At 42.9% G+C, this 18,466-nt stretch overlaps 1 protein-coding gene across 1 annotated transcript in view; it reads left to right on the top strand.

The window, feature by feature from the left end:
* The window catches only part of LOC130116857 (dapper homolog 3-like), a 65,431-nt gene extending 48,113 nt beyond the window's left edge, over nucleotides 1-17,318 (top strand). The window contains exons 2-3 of the mRNA XM_056284936.1: nucleotides 7,532-7,664; nucleotides 13,338-17,318. Coding sequence (XP_056140911.1) covers nucleotides 7,532-7,664; nucleotides 13,338-15,016 — 1,812 coding nt within the window. The 3' untranslated portion in view covers nucleotides 15,017-17,318. The remainder of the gene's footprint in view (nucleotides 1-7,531; nucleotides 7,665-13,337) is intronic.
* The last annotated feature ends 1,148 nt before the right edge of the window (nucleotides 17,319-18,466 follow it).

Raw genomic sequence — 18,466 nt, forward strand, 5'->3', positions numbered from 1 at the left:
TCTCCCTCTTTCTCTCTCATGAACTGTCTTTCTCTCTCATGAACTGTCTCTCTCTCCCTCTCTCTCATGAACTGTCTCTCATGAACTGTCTCTCTCTCTCATGGTTTCTCTCTCTCTCATGAACTGTCCCTCCCTCATGAACCGTCTCTCTCTCTCTCTCTCATTCTCTCTTTTATACAAGCCACCATTGATTAAAAAAGCAGGTGGTCTGCAGTGGAGGGTCTTGCGTGGCATAGTGGCGGTCAATGCTTTGTTTCTGTGTCAGACCCTGACGTGAATGACAACTGTCCCTGTTGTGCCCAGAGAGAAACATTGTTTTGTAGAGTGTGTGAGGCTTGCACCCCCGTTTCTGCTATTAGAACATTTATTTAGATCATCTGGGGAAAGTTTTTGCAAACAGAATTTAATTTTTGGTTTCAAATACAGCCAACATGTAAAATGTAAATGCCAACCATTGAACTTCGTTGCAGGGCAGGCAAAAATGGCTATGTGAGCCAGAAAAAAAGAATTGAGGAGTGTGTACAATATGATGTTGAATTTTTGTTTAGCAGGATGGTCCATGCCAGGATCAGGTAGAGTTTAACTATTACAAAGTGATGAAGGATGTGGACACTTTCACACCACGTGGTATCTCGTTTAGCAGGATGGTCCAGGCCAGGATCAGGTAGATTTTAATTATTACAAAGTGATGAAGGATGTGGACACATTCACACCATGTGGTGTTATGTTGTTTAGCAGGATGGTCCATGCCAGGATCAGGTAGATTTTAACTATTACAAAGAGATGAAGGACGTGGACACATTCACACCACGTGGTGTTATGTTGTTTAGCAGGATGGTCCATGCCAGGATCAGGTAGAGTTTAACTATTACAAAGTGATGAAGGATGTGGACACTTTCACACCACGTGGTATCTCGTTTAGCAGGATGGTCCAGGCCAGGATCAGGTAGATTTTAATTATTACAAAGTGATGAAGGATGTGGACACATTCACACCATGTGGTGTTATGTTGTTTAGCAGGATGGTCCATGCCAGGATCAGGTAGATTTTAACTATTACAAAGAGATGAAGGACGTGGACACATTCACACCACGTGGTGTTATGTTGTTTAGCAGGATGGTCCATGCCAGGATCAGGTAGAGTTTAGCTATTACAAAGTGATGAAGGATGTGGACACTTTCACACCACGTGGTATCTCGTTTAGCAGGATGGTCCGTGCCAGGATCAGGTAGAGTTTAACTATTACAAAGTGATGAAGGATGTGGACACATTCACACCATGTGGTGTTATGTTGTTTAGCAGGATGGTCCATGCCAGGATCAGGTAGATTTTAACTATTACAAAGAGATGAAGGATGTGGACACATTCACACCACGTGGTGTTATATTGTTTAGCAGGATGGTCCAGGCCAGGATCAGGTAGATTTTAACTATTACAAAGAGATGAAGGATGTGGACACATTCACACCACGTGGTGTTATGTTGTTTAGCAGGATGGTCCATGCCAGGATCAGGTAGAGTTTAGCTATTACAAAGTGATGAAGGATGTGGACACTTTCACACCACGTGGTATCTCGTTTAGCAGGATGGTCCAGGCCAGGATCAGGTAGATTTTAATTATTACAAAGTGATGAAGGATGTGGACACATTCACACCACGTGGTGTTATGTTGTTTAGCAGGATGGTCCATGCCAGGATCAGGTAGAGTTTAGCTATTACAAAGTGATGAAGGATGTGGACACTTTCACACCACGTGGTATCTCGTTTAGCAGGATGGTCCATGCCAGGATCAGGTAGAGTTTAACTATTACAAAGTGATGAAGGATGTGGACACATTCACACCATGTGGTGTTATGTTGTTTAGCAGGATGGTCCATGCCAGGATCAGGTAGATTTTAACTATTACAAAGAGATGAAGGATGTGGACACATTCACACCACGTGGTGTTATATTGTTTAGCAGGATGGTCCAGGCCAGGATCAGGTAGATTTTAACTATTACAAAGAGATGAAGGATGTGGACACATTCACACCACGTGGTGTTATGTTGTTTAGCAGGATGGTCCATGCCAGGATCAGGTAGAGTTTAGCTATTACAAAGTGATGAAGGATGTGGACACTTTCACACCACGTGGTATCTCGTTTAGCAGGATGGTCCATGCCAGGATCAGGTCGAGTTTAATTATTACAAAGTGATGAAGGATGTAGACACATTCACACCATGTGGTGTTATGTTGTTTAGCAGGATGGTCCAGGCCAGGATCAGGTAGATTTTAATTATTACAAAGTGATGAAGGATGTGGACACATTCACACCATATGGTGTTATGTTGTTTAGCAGGATGGTCCATGCCAGGATCAGGTAGATTTTAACTATTACAAAGAGATGAAGGATGTGGACACATTCACACCACGTGGTGTTATGTTGTTTAGCAGGATGGTCCATGCCAGGATCAAGTAGAGTTTAGCTATTACAAAGTGATGAAGGATGTGGACACTTTCACACCACGTGGTATCTCGTTTAGCAGGATGGTCCATGCCAGGATCAGGTAGAGTTTAACTATTACAAAGTGATGAAGGATGTGGACACATTCACACCATGTGGTGTTATGTTGTTTAGCAGGATGGTCCAGGCCAGGATCAGGTAGAGTTTAACTATTACAAAGTGATGAAGGATGTGGACACATTCACACCATGTGGTGTTATGTTGTTTAGCAGGATGATCCATGCCAGGATCAGGTAGAGTTTAACTATTACAAAGAGATGAAGGATGTGGACACATTCACACCATGTGGTGTTATGTTGTTTAGCAGGATGGTCCAGGCCAGGATCAGGTAGATTTTAACTATTACAAAGTGATGAAGGATGTGGACACATTCACACCATGTGGTGTTATGTTGTTTAGCAGGATGGTCCATGCCAGGATCAGGTAGAGTTTAACTATTACAAAGAGATGAAGGATGTGGACACATTCACACCATGTGGTGTTATGTTGTTTAGCAGGATGGTCCATGCCAGGATCAGGTAGATTTTAACTATTACAAAGAGATGAAGGATGTGGACACATTCACACCACGTGGTGTTATGTTGTTTAGCAGGATGGTCCATGCCAGGATCAGGTAGAGTTTAGCTATTACAAAGTGATGAAGGATGTGGACACTTTCACACCAGGTGGTATCTCGTTTAGCAGGATGGTCCAGGCCAGGATCAGGTAGAGTTTGATTATTACAAAGTGATGAAGGATGTGGACACATTCACACCATGTGGTGTTATGTTGTTTAGCAGGATGGTCCATGCCAGGATCAGGTAGAGTTTAACTATTACAAAGTGATGAAGGATGTAGACACATTCACACCATGTGGTGTTATGTTGTTTAGCAGGATGGTCCAGGCCAGGATCAGGTAGAGTTTAACTATTACAAAGTGATGAAGGATGTGGACACATTCACACCATGTGGTGTTATGTTGTTTAGCAGGATGGTCCAGGCCAGGATCAGGTAGATTTTAATTATTACAAAGTGATGAAGGATGTGGACACATTCACACCATGTGGTGTTATGTTGTTTAGCAGGATGGTCCATGCCAGGATCAGGTAGATTTTAACTATTACAAAGAGATGAAGGATGTGGACACATTCACACCATGTGGTGTTATGTTGTTTAGCAGGATGGTCCAGGCCAGAATCAGGTAGATTTTAATTATTACAAAGTGATGAAGGATGTGGACACATTCACACCATGTGGTGTTATGTTGTTTAGCAGGATGGTCCAGGCTAGGATCAGGTAGAGTTTAACTATTACAAAGAGATGAAGGATGTGGACACATTCACACCATGTGGTGTTATGTTGTTTAGCAGGATGGTCCATGCCAGGATCAGGTAGAGTTTAACTATTACAAAGTGATGAAGGATGTGGACACATTCACACCATGTGGTGTTATGTTGTTTAGCAGGATGGTCCAGGCCAGGATCAGGTAGATTTTAATTATTACAAAGTGATAAAGGATGTGGACACATTCACACCATGTGGTGTTATGTTGTTTAGCAGGATGGTCCAGGCCAGGATCAGGTAGATTTTAATTATTACAAAGTGATGAAGGATGTAGACACATTCACACCATGTGGTGTTATGTTGTTTAGCAGGATGGTCCATGCCAGGATCAGGTAGAGTTTAACTATTACAAAGTGATGAAGGACGTGGACACATTCACACCATATGGTGTTATACAGGGGTGCTGTGTTCAACCATAGAGGACTAGCTGGTTTCTGCTGCAGAGCTCGGATAAAAGGGGTCTTACCTGTTTTTTATTTTATTTTTTTAAATGTTTTGAGTTGTTATTGAATGATTTTTTTGGGATTGTTAAAAGAGGCGTGTTGAGTGTTTGTGATTTGACAAATATTATGTTGTTAAAAAGATTTCAAGTCTGTTTTCTGATTTATTTTTTTTGTTAAATAAAGACTAGTTTTAAAAATTTAGAAAAAAATCTCTCATTAACTGTCTCTTTCTCATTAACTCTCATTAACTCTCTCTCTCTCTTTCAATTCAATATTTGCTTTATTGGCATGACATACATTTTTGTACATATCGCCAAAGCATGTAAAACAATAGCACAACAATGACTGCAACAACAACAATAATTATATTAAACAACAACAGTAGCAATAGGTGCCGTCCCCCACTGTCTCTCAGGTTGTGGCAGGAAAATATAAATCTTGCTGCAATGCTCGCCGCTGGCCCCCCTCCCAGGACCACCCGCCGCTTACCTGCGTCCTCCATTTCCTGCTACTCTGGAATCACATGTTCCAGCTCCTGGACAAAAGCCCGGCACTGTTTTTCAAATCTGTCACATTTAAGGAGGAAGTGCCCCTCTGTCTCCACCTCATCTGTCATGCACTGACCACATGTTCGATGCTCTTTTGACAACCACGTCTTTTTACGTCTCCCCTTTTCAATGGCTAGACTGTGGTCACTGAGCCTGTATTTGGTGAGGGTCTGTTGCTGCTTCCTGTCTCTGACAGTTAAGAGGTGTCCTTCCAGATCATAGTTTGTTTTTAGGGCCCGATACACTTCTAGTTTGTTTAGAGTTTTGATTTCAGCGTTCCAATGTTTCACATAATTGTTCTTGCTTTGTTTTATAGCCTGATTTATTGTAAACTTTGTTTGTTTTACAGTCTGATTCACCCTCATGTTTATTTGTTTTACAGTCTGATTTATCCTCATGTTGGTTTGTTTTATAGCTGATTTATCCTCATGTTGGTTTGTTTTATAGCTGATTTATCCTCATGTTTGTTTGTTTTATAGCTGATTTATCCTCATGTTTGTTTTATAGCTGATTTTTCCTCATGTTTGTTTTATAGCTGATTTATCCTCATGTTTGTTTGTTTTATAACTGACTTATCCTCATGTTTGTTTGTTTTATAGCTGATTTATCCTCATGTTTGTTTGTTTTATAACTGATTTATCCTCATGTTGGTTTGGGATGCAGTGCTGGCCTGAGGTTGGTTGGTCTTAGTATTTGTTAAAGGGTTAGTGAGTCTCAGAACCAGCTGCTTCAGGGGACTCTTTTCGGGGTTCAGTTCTTGGGTTTTCAGAGCTTTAAAGTGCAATGTATTTGTTGGGCTTGTATTTAAGTGCATCCAGAAATTTAGAGATCTTTTTTGTACATTTATCAAGAATGGAAACCGGCCCAATTCTGCCCTACATGCGTTGTTTGGTGTTTTCCTTTGTGTTTTCAGAATCATTCTACAGAATTCAGTATGTAGGGTTTCTGCAGGATGCTTGTCCCATCTAGTGTAGCTGGAAAGACTGAGTGGACCCCATACCTCACTTCCATATAGTGCAATGGGCAGAATTACACTACCAAACAGTTTGCACCAGATGGAGATTGGTATATCAATGTTAAATAGTTTATTTTTAATTGCATATAGAGCTCTGCCAGCTTTTTGTTTTAGGTTATTCACTGCCCTACTGAAACTCCTCGATGCTGTAATAATTAGACCAAGGTACGTATACTGCATCGTATGCTCTAAGGTGATGCTACCTAGAGTCAACTGGTATCTATTTTCCTTACATCTGGGCTTCTTCTGGAAGATCATTACTTTTGTCTTTTTTGGATTTATTGCCAGGGCCCAGTGCTGGCAATAGTCCTCAAGCAGGTCTAGTAGTTGTTACAGCCCATCTGCGGTTGGTGACAATAAAACTAGATCATCTGCATAAAGCAAAAATTTTACTTCCATGTCATACAGGGGGAGACCTGGGGTTGCACACTGTTCCAGCTGCACCGCCAGTTCATTAATATATATATGAAACAGTGTCGGGCTAAGTCCACAGCCCTGTCTCACCCCTCTATTCTGAGTGAAGAACTCAGTGTGTTTGTCTCCAATCTTAACTGCACATTTGTTGTCCGAATACATTGACTTTATTATGTCATACACTTTACCCCCTACACCACTTTGTAAAAGTTTATAGTATAGTCCTTCATGCCAAATAGAGTCGAAAGCTTTTTGAAGTCAATAAAACAAGCAAATATTTTTCCATTTTTGGTTTGATTCACCTTTTCATTTATGAGGGTGTGTAGGGTGTAAATATGGTCCATAGTCCGGTGATTTGGGAGGAAGCCAATTTGGCCTTTGCTCAGGACATTGTGTTCGTTAAGGAGGGTTAGAATTCGATTGTTCAAAATGCTATTAAACACCTCCCCCAGACTACTGCTCACACAAATGCCTCTGAAATTATTAGGACCCAATTTGTCTCCATTTTTATGAATAGGAGTTATAAGCCCTTTGCTCCAGGTGTCAGGAAAAAATCCCGAACTTAGAACGATGTTGAATAATTTGAGTACTGCCCTTTGCAGCTCAGGTGTGCTGTTTTTAAGCATCTCGCTTCTGATGCTGTCAAGGCCACAAGCTTTATTGGGTTTTAAGGATTTGAGCTTCTCTCTCTCTCATCTCTCTCATTAACGGTCTCTCTCTCGCTCATTAACTGTCTCTCTTTTTGTCTCTCTCTCACTCATTAACTGTCTCTCTCTCTCATTAACTCTCCCTCTCTCAATTCAATTCAGTATCTGCTTTATTGGCATGACATAGGTTTGTGTACATGTTGCCAAAGCATGTAAAACAACAGCACAACACAACAATGATTGTAATAACAGCAACAACAACAAGGATCATGATATCAAACAACAGTAGCAATAACAGTTTATGGTTCCGCGGCCTAGCCGGCAAGAACACGGCACCAACAACGCTGAGGCTGTATGCTCGGCCCCAGGGGGCCACACTCATGGAGAATGCGTGCACCTACAGCCCGCAAGTCGCCCCAGACCAAAAGTGCCTGCCAAGAGGCATTCGCTAGATAATGACGATAGAAATTAGAAATCTCTCTCTCTCATTAACTAAACTCTCTCTCTCTCTCTCTCTCTCTCTCTCTCTCTCTCTCTCTCTCTCTCTCTCTCTCTCTCTCTCTCTCTCTCTCTCTCTCTCTCTCTCTCTCTCTCTCTCTCTCTCTCTCTCCCCCCCCCCCCCCCCCTCTCTGGTCCAGAGCATTCTCCAGTGTACCCCCTGGGGTATAATGGTGTCTTTAGAGCAGCAGGTGGCAGAACTGAAGGTGAACGCTGAAGCCAGCAGGTCAGTGGAGTCGCCTTCTGACCGGGGGGAGCTCCAATGCAGTTCTGGTAAGACGATCAATTCTACTATTCAGAGCCAAGTCACGTTTAAATAACTATTGGTGGCATTTAGTTCTGATAATAGTCATTATAGTTTTATCACTCACTCACCCAGCTGACTATAGGAATGATTTTAATTATGCCAAAGATGGGAGCAGTCATGCCAGTCTGTGTGGTCAGGTCACCCGAAAGCAGGCTTGGTAGTTAGGGATCAGTCCTGCAAAAGAGATGTTGAGATTTGCAGATCAACCTTAAATTAAAGTGTGCATGGTTCACCTTGTCTCTATCCATGCTCAATAATCCAGGTTAGAAAATCACAGAGAGGTGAATCAGCTCATCTGGACACAGCGTTCATCCCCCTCAACAAACGTGTCCAGATGAACTGATTCACCTTTCTGTGATATAGCTCAACATATTTTCTACTTGCACTGTCTGGCTTACAGTCATGAGCAATGGTACACTCTCTCTCTCTCAAATTCAAATAGCTTTAGTGTTGCTAAAGCAGTTTGCAGAAGATTAAAACATTACATCACATATTAAATACACATTAAATTCACATTACATCACATTAAATACACATGAAATTCACATTACATCACACATTAATACATAGGTGTCATCATATAAGCAGGTTCCATATTTTTGCCTACTAAAGCAGTCAATATTTTTTATTGCCATACAGTACAGGGCAATAAATGTTGTACAGTTTAATGCAATGACTTAATAGCATATATTTTGGGGATCTGATAGTGGTTGTGACTCCCGCAGGCTGTGGCAGCAGATGAGTATTTAGCTGCCAGAGGAGCTGTTGTGCCTTCACCCAGGAGAACTGCCAGTTTCTCCTCTCTCCTCTCTCTCTCTCTCTCTCTAAGGTCGTGAGATCAATATTGACGTGATTTGGTGTCTGGCAGGAAGAGAAGTAGTCAGCCAAATCCATTATCCCTCTCTAATGGCACAAGCATCCTCTATAGCACTGCAGCTTAAAGGATAATTCCAAATCTTTGCAACCTGGGTCATTATCGTAGGTATTTTAGACATGGGAGCACTGCTAGACACAGCTTTTCTTTTTTTCTCACTTTTTAAGTTTTCCGAAAGATATAAACAGAACAGTACAACAACATCAACACACACAAAAACACGGTAAAATATACAAACAGATAGAAAGGATAATAAAAAAGAATAACAAATAGTTGTCTGGAAATATTTCAAACAAATATTTCATAGACACAGCTTTTCAACGGTGTCTTGGGGCCACAGAGCCAAGCCTTACATCTGTACTTCCAACAAGGAAAAACCCTCCCGCCTCAGCTGACTATTGCCCATTATCTATGACTTCTCAGTTGTGGTGGCCAGGTACTTAGTCGATGGGTACTAGGAAAGGTTGTTCCTCCATGTTGAACCAGAAAGTAGCTCAGCAATGCGATGGACTATTGCAATGGACACTTCGGGTCATAACTTTTAAATTGCACTTTGGTTTTCACTTCTGAATATGTACTTAAATTGACTTGTTGAACCATGTCTGATGCTCGTATTCCGTGGCGCCAAAGACGCCGTTGTGACACTAGCCCACTGAGGCAAATCGGTGATATTGGGCTTTACAAATAAAGTTGACTTGACGTGACACTGTCCAGCAGTGGTCCCATATCCCCTCCAAACTGAAGCTGGTGTATAAAATGAAAACATAACCGATATGCACAAAGGCAAAACTACAAAGATAAGGCCCAGGTTATAAAAAAGATTTAAGAATCATCCTTTAAAGGTAATATAGGAGTCTTACCTAAACTCTGTGCTTCGCGATGAAAAACAGTCATTGGACTCAGACCCAGCACAGGGAATGGTTCACATTACCATAAATTAAATCAATTTTATTTGTATAGCCCAATATCACAAATTATAAATTTGCCTCAGTGGGCTTAACAGCAACACAACATCCTGTCCTTAGACCCTCTCATTGGATAAGGAACACCTCCCTAAAAAACCCCTTTAACAGGGACAAAAACTAGGAAGAAACCTCAGGGAGAGCAACAGAGGAGGATCTCTCTCCCAAGACGCACAATGTGACATGATGCTGTGTTTACACAATTTACACAATACAACATTGAAAGAGGATAACACAATTACAATGGACTTATAAAATTTATGAAGAATATGATGCGCAGGATGCCAAGCAGTGTCCAGACACCACCGGAACAGCCCAGGACCCAAGCCATGTGACCAGCATCATCATGTAAAAAAAATAAATAATAATAACTAGACTACCCATTTTTCCCATAAAAGTGAGTCTAACAAGTTTTTGTTTTTTTTTGGTAAAATGTGTGAAATTGATCCAAAATGAACCGAAAAAATACTTGTGACCTTTTTTTTAATCTAGTTTTGGTGATTTGGTTAAATACCATTTTTCAAGGCTACATGGTTACATAGTAATGTCTACATTTTATCACAACCAACCTTCATTACCGTATGTCTTGATATCACATCATTCTACAGTATGCTGAGTTTGTACTGTCAGTTTTGGCTGGACTGGACCAGTGGGCCAGCCCTACAAACATGAATATGACTGACTGACTGACTGACTGACTCAGTGATCATGTTTGATATGATTGGGCCGCTGGATCAGATGACCAACGTCACTGAAGTTACACGATTGGGCAGCCGAGCACAGAGAGGCACAAGGGAGAGTGCACAGTTAAATTACCCCAAATAACAATCACTCTGACACAACACTACTGGTGAATTCACAAAAGGATTGTGCAACTTTTGCAGCCACTAAACCTGCACAAATAAGACAAAAAGAAACTGTGTAATTCTCCAAGTACCTGCAAAGGGTGACATGCACCCCCAACTGTGCTGCCAACCAAATAGCGTCCGGATTCTCTGGATGCTATTTGCATGTAATTAAATTAGGTAATATGCATACATTTGGTGCCCAATTGGTCCCTTTCTATGCAAATGAGCCTCACTGCAAAAACAAGTTCGCTTCACAGACACCAAACAGCGCTCGGCTGCATGCAGTTAGTCTTCAGCGAGCTGGTGGTCACTGCAGCACATTTATAAGTGGTGTCAAGCCCAACTTTCCAGTGATCATGGCAGCAGGCGTGCTCATTAGTGGATATTTCGAAGGAGAATATCACTTTTTTATTTAACTGAGACCAAAATCATTCGAAGATACAGGTTGCCAGGTCAAACAAAAACTGAGCCTGCTTACAGTGTTCTTGGCACAAAGTCACCATTTATACTTTGCCACATGGATAATTGCAATCAGACGCAAAACTTCCCGGGTGTGTTTGCACTGTAATGTCATTAGGGCAATATCTTTTGTGAACTGGACCTTGAGACGGCGCAGATGGCAGTTGCAAGTGATGTGCGTCTCGTGGTGTTGTCAGCGGCCGCAATCCGTTTTTTGTGAATTCGTCTGTCAATACAGAACGAGTCTTAGAAAAACGAGAGACATCTGCAGATAGAAACAGATGAAAGAGCTGGTGGAATTAATTAGAATAAGTATACTTACAATTAAATGAAGTTCTCTTTCAAATCGAACGTCCCAAGATATGAGGGGAAAGTGTTGTTCTTGCCTTTTCTCTGCTTGGACGTAGCTTCACCATGTCATGTGATGGGCTACTTCAGTCCACGTTAACAACAAACATTACAGGGACCCCTACAGAACACTGCAGGGGAACATTTCACATGCAGGAATTCACGTGCTAGACAGACACTACCGCTGACTACCCCGTAACCGCCTGGCCACCGTCTGGAGCACTGGCCACACAGCTCCAGCCACGGACCAGGGCTTAAACTAGTCTTCGTATTATTCAAGAGGCCTCAGTGGGCTAGTGTGATAACCTGTCATACGTTTTGTAAGTATTCATTAAGTTGATGTATTTGAAAAAAAGAAGTGACCCTATCTTTTAAATCCACCCCCCCTTTCCCCTCACCCCATTTCCTTGTGTTGAAGACACACACACACACACACACACGCACACACATACACAAACACACACACACACACACACACACACACACACACACACAGGTCTGTTTACATTACATTTCGGCAAGACAAGAGCTGAGTACCAAAGACGGTTAGCTTGTTCACGTTAGAGAAACAGTCCCTCAGAAAGGTTTCACACTTCAAATGTGCTGTTATACGACGACCATCTTCATAGTTTCAGTTGTCCCCCACCATTAGTCTTCACTGCGCTAGAGCACCACTGTGCATACATCTGCAGTACAGTTTGATCTATTGGTTATCATGAAAAAAATCCCTGATGAGGGGTGTCCGGGTGGCGCGGCGGTCTATTCCGTTGCCTATCAACACAGGGATCGCGAGTTCGAATCCCCATGTTACCCCCGGCTTGGTCGGGTGTCCCTACAGACACAATTGGCCGTGTTTGCGGGTGGGACGCTGGATGTGGGTATGTGTCCTTGTCACTGCACTAGCGCCTCCTCTGGTTGGTCGAGGCACAGGGGGAAAGGGGAACTGGGTGAAATAGCGTGATCCTCCCACGTGCTACGTCCCCCTGGTGAAACTCCTCACTGTCAAGTGAAAAGAAGCAGCTGGCGACTCCACATGTACCGGATGAGACATTTGGTAGTCTGCAGCCCTCCCCGGATCAGCAGCGGGGGTGGAGCAGCAACTGGGATGACTGGAAGAGTGGGGTAACTGGCCGGATACAATTGAGGAGAAGAAAAAAAGGGGGGGGGGGTTAAAAAAAATCCCTTATGAGGAAAAGGGCAAAACTTGCCACTTGGTAGTAAAAAAGAATGCCATCCTGTGTCTCATACTGTCACGTTACTGTGCTTGGAGTACTCATGTTTTAGAAGTGGTACAATTTGAAGGAGTCAAAGTCATTCATTACAAGCTACATACTTCCCACACCACTTCTTGCCCCATTTTACCTCTTGTTACTCTTTACATACAGTAAACTGTGACTCTTCAAAACCAATGGATTAAATGCAGGTCCTTCTATTGTGCAGAGCAACTGAAAGCACAGCACCAGTGTCTGTTTCTTTAATAAAACTAAGGAAGTCGTGTAGTCCAACATTTAAGTAGGTTGACTTCAGCTGGAGTGAAGAATTCACATATGCTATTCCTTCAGCCAAGGAAAACTCAACTAATTTTGGTCAGCACAGATGTTTTCCTCCCAGAGCTAAAAAAACACACAACTGTCTTGGTTGGTGGTAAAGGAGATATTTGATCGCCTTATAGAATCTATGTTACTCCTTTGGCAGTGAACAGGCTTTATTAGTTGATATAATTCTAATCCAACTCCATAATGGAAATCATGTTGTTGCTGTATTGACAGTGCCAAAAAAATAAAATGCACTAGTATCTACAGAAATTCATCCTCCAGTTTCAGCCAAATTTTCGCCATTTTACAATTTATTCACAGGAAGCTGTTCATCAACCTGGCATCACACATTTGGGTGTGGCACAAAACGTTCCGTGGATTAACGGGTGTGAATATGCATCAACACAAAGTGAACCATTCTAGAGCAAAGGAAAATATTTGAGAAATGACATTTTCCTTTCCCTTATCACTCAAGCAACACAAATTCACAAAGAGAATAAAATCCTATATTGTGAACAGGTCACTTTCCGTGCTTGTGTAGTTAAAGTGCTGTACAGCTCATAAAAGTTTAATTTGCTATTTTGAATAATTTTTGTCTGCGTTCCATTTACAGGCCAGATCCTTGCATCCAATTCAGATGGACTTCCTGACTCTGGTTACCGCACCTCAGTCATGGGCTCCTATTCAGCCCTTTATCCCTCCAAGGAGAGTGTTGCTGAAGGAACAGGGGAACCAGATAAAGGGGAAACGTCACCCTTGGACCCTAGGAGTGGGACACAGGGTGAGGATGACTTAGGAGAGATGGAAGATGGCGAGCCCACTGAAGAAGATTATCAACAAGCCCAACGGGCCGAGACTTACATGTTTGGACTGATCCAACGCCGAGCAGTACCACCGCGCTCTTCTAAGCCCCGCACCAGCCTGTCACATGATACCCGAGCTGTCACCGTGACAAGGCAGAGCAGTTTATGTCGCAAAGAAAACCAGAATTTACCCATGCAGGTTTCGAATCAGGGGATGCCCGAGCTCCCTGCTCCATCCCAAGTTCTGGAAGTATCTCATAGCCTGGATCATGAGCATTTTCTGGCGACGGGGTTTGTTGAAGAATCCCCACATTCCTACCATCACCTCCAGCAAAGTAGCCAGCACCAGCCAGAACCCTACCCCAGACCCAGGCAGCCTTCCCTGGTAAAAAGCCCCCGTTCAACTTCTGTGGATTATCAGTCCTGCAGAGTGTTTCAAGGCCGCCAGGACTCCAGCAACAGTGAGCCTGATTCACCCCAGCGCATCCAAAATCACCCCTTTCCTCCACCTGCACCACCGCCTAATCCACAGCCTTCCCCCGATGAGCAGTTGGTCAATGCTGAGTATATCCCAGCCCAGCCCTGCAGGGCCTCTACCAGAACCTCAGCCCATCATCACTCCAACTGTCCCAGGGGCTCTGGGGGATCCAAGCCCGGTCGAAGCACATACTCTCCAGAAAGATCCTCCCACCAACACCAAGAGCAGCAGCCCACAGCTTCACAGATTCAGCACTCCAGGTCCAGAGCAGGTCCCAAAAAGTGCCGCTCCAATGAAGACAAAGGAGGGGCCTCAAAGAAGCCAGGGAAGAAGGCATGCCGGTCTCAGTCCGAGAACAGCCTCCAACGAGCTCCAGAGCGTAAGTACAGTACGATGGAGAGAGATGGAGGTGGAAGTGGAAGTGGTGGAGGGGGGAGCCGTGGCAGTCAGTCCAAGGGGAAGAAGCTGCAGCAAGGGAGCGGAGGCTACCGACGCTGGCGGTCCACCCTGGAGCTCAGCCAAGATGAGGCTGATCAGCCACCTGCACAGGCACCTCAACCACCCCCTTCAGCCCCAAGCCAAAGAGACCACTGTGCCAGACGCACCCGTAAATCTCGCCCCACACACTCATCATATGCCTATCCCCACCATAGTCATAGCCACCATCACTCTAATCATCACCAGCATGTGGAGTACCAGATGGAAAGGGATCATATCCGGCTGTCTCAGCCCGACGAGGGCTACACTCATCATGGTCATGTTGAATCTGAGTCAAGCATGAGTGAGGCTGACTCCCCAGATTCCAGCTCCTTGTCCAGTGACTCAGACGAAAGTGGGGGTCTGGTATGGCCCCAACAACTGCCCCCCCAGCTTTCACTCCCATCTCCCCCTGCCCCTCCTGGAGTCCCACTGCAGCACAAGGCTTTTGTCAAGATCAAGGCATCACACGCCCTGAAGAAGAAGATCCTGCGCTTCCGCACCGGCTCCCTAAAGGTAATGACCACTGTATAGGACTGCGGGACTGGATGCTGGGAGGTGTTGGAGAAAAGTGCGGCAATCTGGCCATGAGACCTCCAGTTTTACCTTTTTTTCTTCTGGGCGCTGTAGCTGCAGCTCTATGGGCTGTGTGGAGCAGTGGACTAGAGTATGCAGTGAATATAACAGCTCATACATACAACTCATGCAAAAACAATTTGACCTTATAAATACTATGATCTAGGCCAAATGGAATTAGTGACGAGAGATCAGCCGCCGAGCCTAATGAAGACATTTCAATACCTGAAACCTATTTAGAGCAACCTTTACCTGCCAATGAAACAATTTGTACAAAAGGTATTAATTTGTATTTAGATTGTTAACATCTTGTTGTACAGGGTCCTCCTCATTTATAAAACATACTTACACAACCCCCTAATAGAGAATAAAATAGGCCATGATAACAGCTGGTGATGCAACTCTTATCAAATTTCTTTTTAATATCCCGAATGTGGGACAGATTCATAAAATCTCAAGACTTGCACTGTTTTACAGAATAATTCAGATTTGCTGGCCCACTGCATGCTGCAGATTTAGTTTTAGTTTAGTATTAGTTTCATTGTATCATTTAAACTATTTATGTTCAAAAATCTACAGTGAAATGACATGAAACTGTGTAGAATGGTCCCCAGCATTTAATTTCTTTTGGAAAAAAAAGAAAGAAAATCAGTCATGAACCCATCAAATGATGGTCCAGATCACCCCAAACAATCCATTTGACCCACTGACTTCACTTCTACCCTTCTTCTCTGAAACCATGTCTGGTTTCTTTGTGGGGTATAGTAGTGTAACGGTACAAGTTCAGTAGTATGCCTGAATCCTCATGGCCAGTAGGTGTGCTACTGAAGAAGGTAAGAAGGTTGTGCTCTTCACTAAGACAACATCAAATCATTCTGTCCAGAAATAAATGACGGTGGCAAACAATGCAAAAATGTTAGCAAAGAAAAAAAGAAGTATTTTGGTTAATATGTGGTACTGTGTCATATTACCAAGATTGCCAAAGCTCTAGCAAAACCCTCACTTTGTCAAGAATTTGCAATTAAAACAAGTTCCATCAGACAAAGAAGTAATTTTCAATGGCAAAACTCTGTGTAGGCTTTTACAATTGTAGCAGTTGCTAATATGCTATAACGTTAGCAGTGGTACTGTGGGTTGCTAATATGCTATAACCTTAGCAGTGGTACTGTGGGTTGCTAATATGCTATAACATTAGCAGCGGTACTGTGGGTTGCTAATATGCTATAACGTTAGCAGCGGTACTGTGGGTCGCAAGATTAAATGCTCCACTGAGTATTCTTCAAGACAATGGTGTAAGAAGTTGATCAACACTTACACTTTCTACAGTTTATATCTTGATAATGCATATGGACTAACAAAAACCTGTTAGTCCAAAATACTATGAAATATTACATTGTCACTTTGAGTAAGTAATTGACAGTATTATCATTTAAGGTGCACTACACCTCTTCCTATTTACTACTACCTTCTCCCTTGTACTAAATTTGTGTATGAAACTGAGACCTTTTGTTTAAATTAAAAACAATGCCAAAACACTATTAGATTTTTTTTCTATTCATTAGATCTGAAAAGATGGTTTTATCAACCCACTGCTCAATCTGTGGCGCAAATCCACATTCTCAACCAAGACTTATGTTGATATTTATAATGCAAAAGTTCCCTCACCACTTTTACTCTTTCAAAAAGTCCATCGCTGTGATTTATTTAAAGCCATTGATCAGTCTGAACAGTCAATATGTGATATTGTCTTGAGTATGTTCTGCACTTCAGTATTTATAAAAAGCAAGAGAAGATATGTTATTTCTTCAGTTCCTTATAAGATAGTACTTATTTTCTATCTTCTGAAAATCTGTCACCCGACTATGAAAAAAAATTCATAATATGACCTAGGTTGGTCATAATATGAATTTTTTTGGCAAAGGAGCTACAGTACATTACATTTGATTTTCAGTTTCATCATAAGGGCAGGTTGGACCAGTTTGGCACTGATGAAAGCTGCTTTACCCACCCTGCTATGTGTCACCAAATGGCCAATGCATGCTTGTGTCCCCACACAGCAGGCAGCCCACACACAGACAGGCTGTTCACACCTGGCATCAACATGCGTCTTGGGTGATCCGATCACAAGTGGACAGCTCTAAGTACGTCAGTTCACACCTGGCATCAGAATGCGTCTCCACATGTGTCTCGAGTGACCACTTGTGATTGGATCTCACTTTCCCTGCTCTATATGCAAATAAACACGTACATCACTGTGGAAGGGAGTTGTGGTTTTTAGCCTCGGCTGCAGGCGGAGAGAGGGAGTGTGGCTCACAGGAGAGCAGGGCACCGGCCTGTGTGAAAGAACGAATGAAAGACATTATTAAATAAAGCTGGCGTTAATCACCTAAAACCATCTCCGCCTTCATCTCGGGCCCTCCCCATGGCACGTGCGACAATCCCGTAAATAATAAACGCATAAATATGTACAGAAACGTGAGGAAAGGAGTCAAAGCAGAGGCATTCAGCAAAATGAGACATCCTTGCTCACTCGAGCCTCACTTTAATGCGGTCACAATTTGTATGATGTATTTCACATCTGTCAGTTATTACTGTCAAATTATGTTGTTGTTGGTCCGCGGTGGTGTAGCGGTCTAAGCATCAGCTTTGTGTCGATGCAGTTGCCCACTGGGGACTGGGGTTCGCGCCCCGGTCTCGTCAGATCCGACTATGGCCGGACTCAATGAAGCAGCAGTCATTGGCAACGCTGTCTTCGGGAGAGGGGCGGAGTTGGCTTGTGTTCGTCACATGAATACGTCTCTGTGTGTGTCGGAAAAAGCAGTGGTTCAGCCTGGATTCGCCTTGTCACGAAAGTGGCAAGGCGAATCCTTCGAGACTGCCGGCCGGAGAGATGCAGTTGGCGAACGCATGCAGTACGAGGGTGGGTGTTTGAACTAAAATAGGGATCGATTAGCCACTAAATTGAGAAAAAAGGGGAAAATCAGAAATTTAAAAAAAATTATGTTGTAGTACAAAATATGAAGTGCTCTTAAAGAAATAAATCATCCCACATCCCAACTGCACTTATTTTCTTTTACTTCTATTCTATCTTGTTTTGAAGCACAGCAGGTTTTTAGAAAGTGCTGTGTAAATAAACATTATTCTGAGGACGATGATGTAGCTCTGTCTGAAAGCCTCCAGACCCTTGACCTGATATACTGCATTTAAGATACAGTCTATGGGTAAATAGTTTCACATTATTACAATGGCATGGAAACATGTCGCGCCAGATACAGACTAATGATCTGATGACGAAAATTAACTGAGTGAAGTAGGAGCATCAGGCTCTTATTTTGTGCTCAAAATACACAGCAAAAGTTGAAACTCATTCTTAGAACTCATTATGTGAGACAATGTAAATGTCTGAAT

The sequence above is a fragment of the Lampris incognitus genome, chromosome 8, assembly GCF_029633865.1.
Source record: "Lampris incognitus isolate fLamInc1 chromosome 8, fLamInc1.hap2, whole genome shotgun sequence".
Classification (NCBI taxonomy): Eukaryota; Metazoa; Chordata; class Actinopteri; order Lampriformes; family Lampridae; genus Lampris; species Lampris incognitus.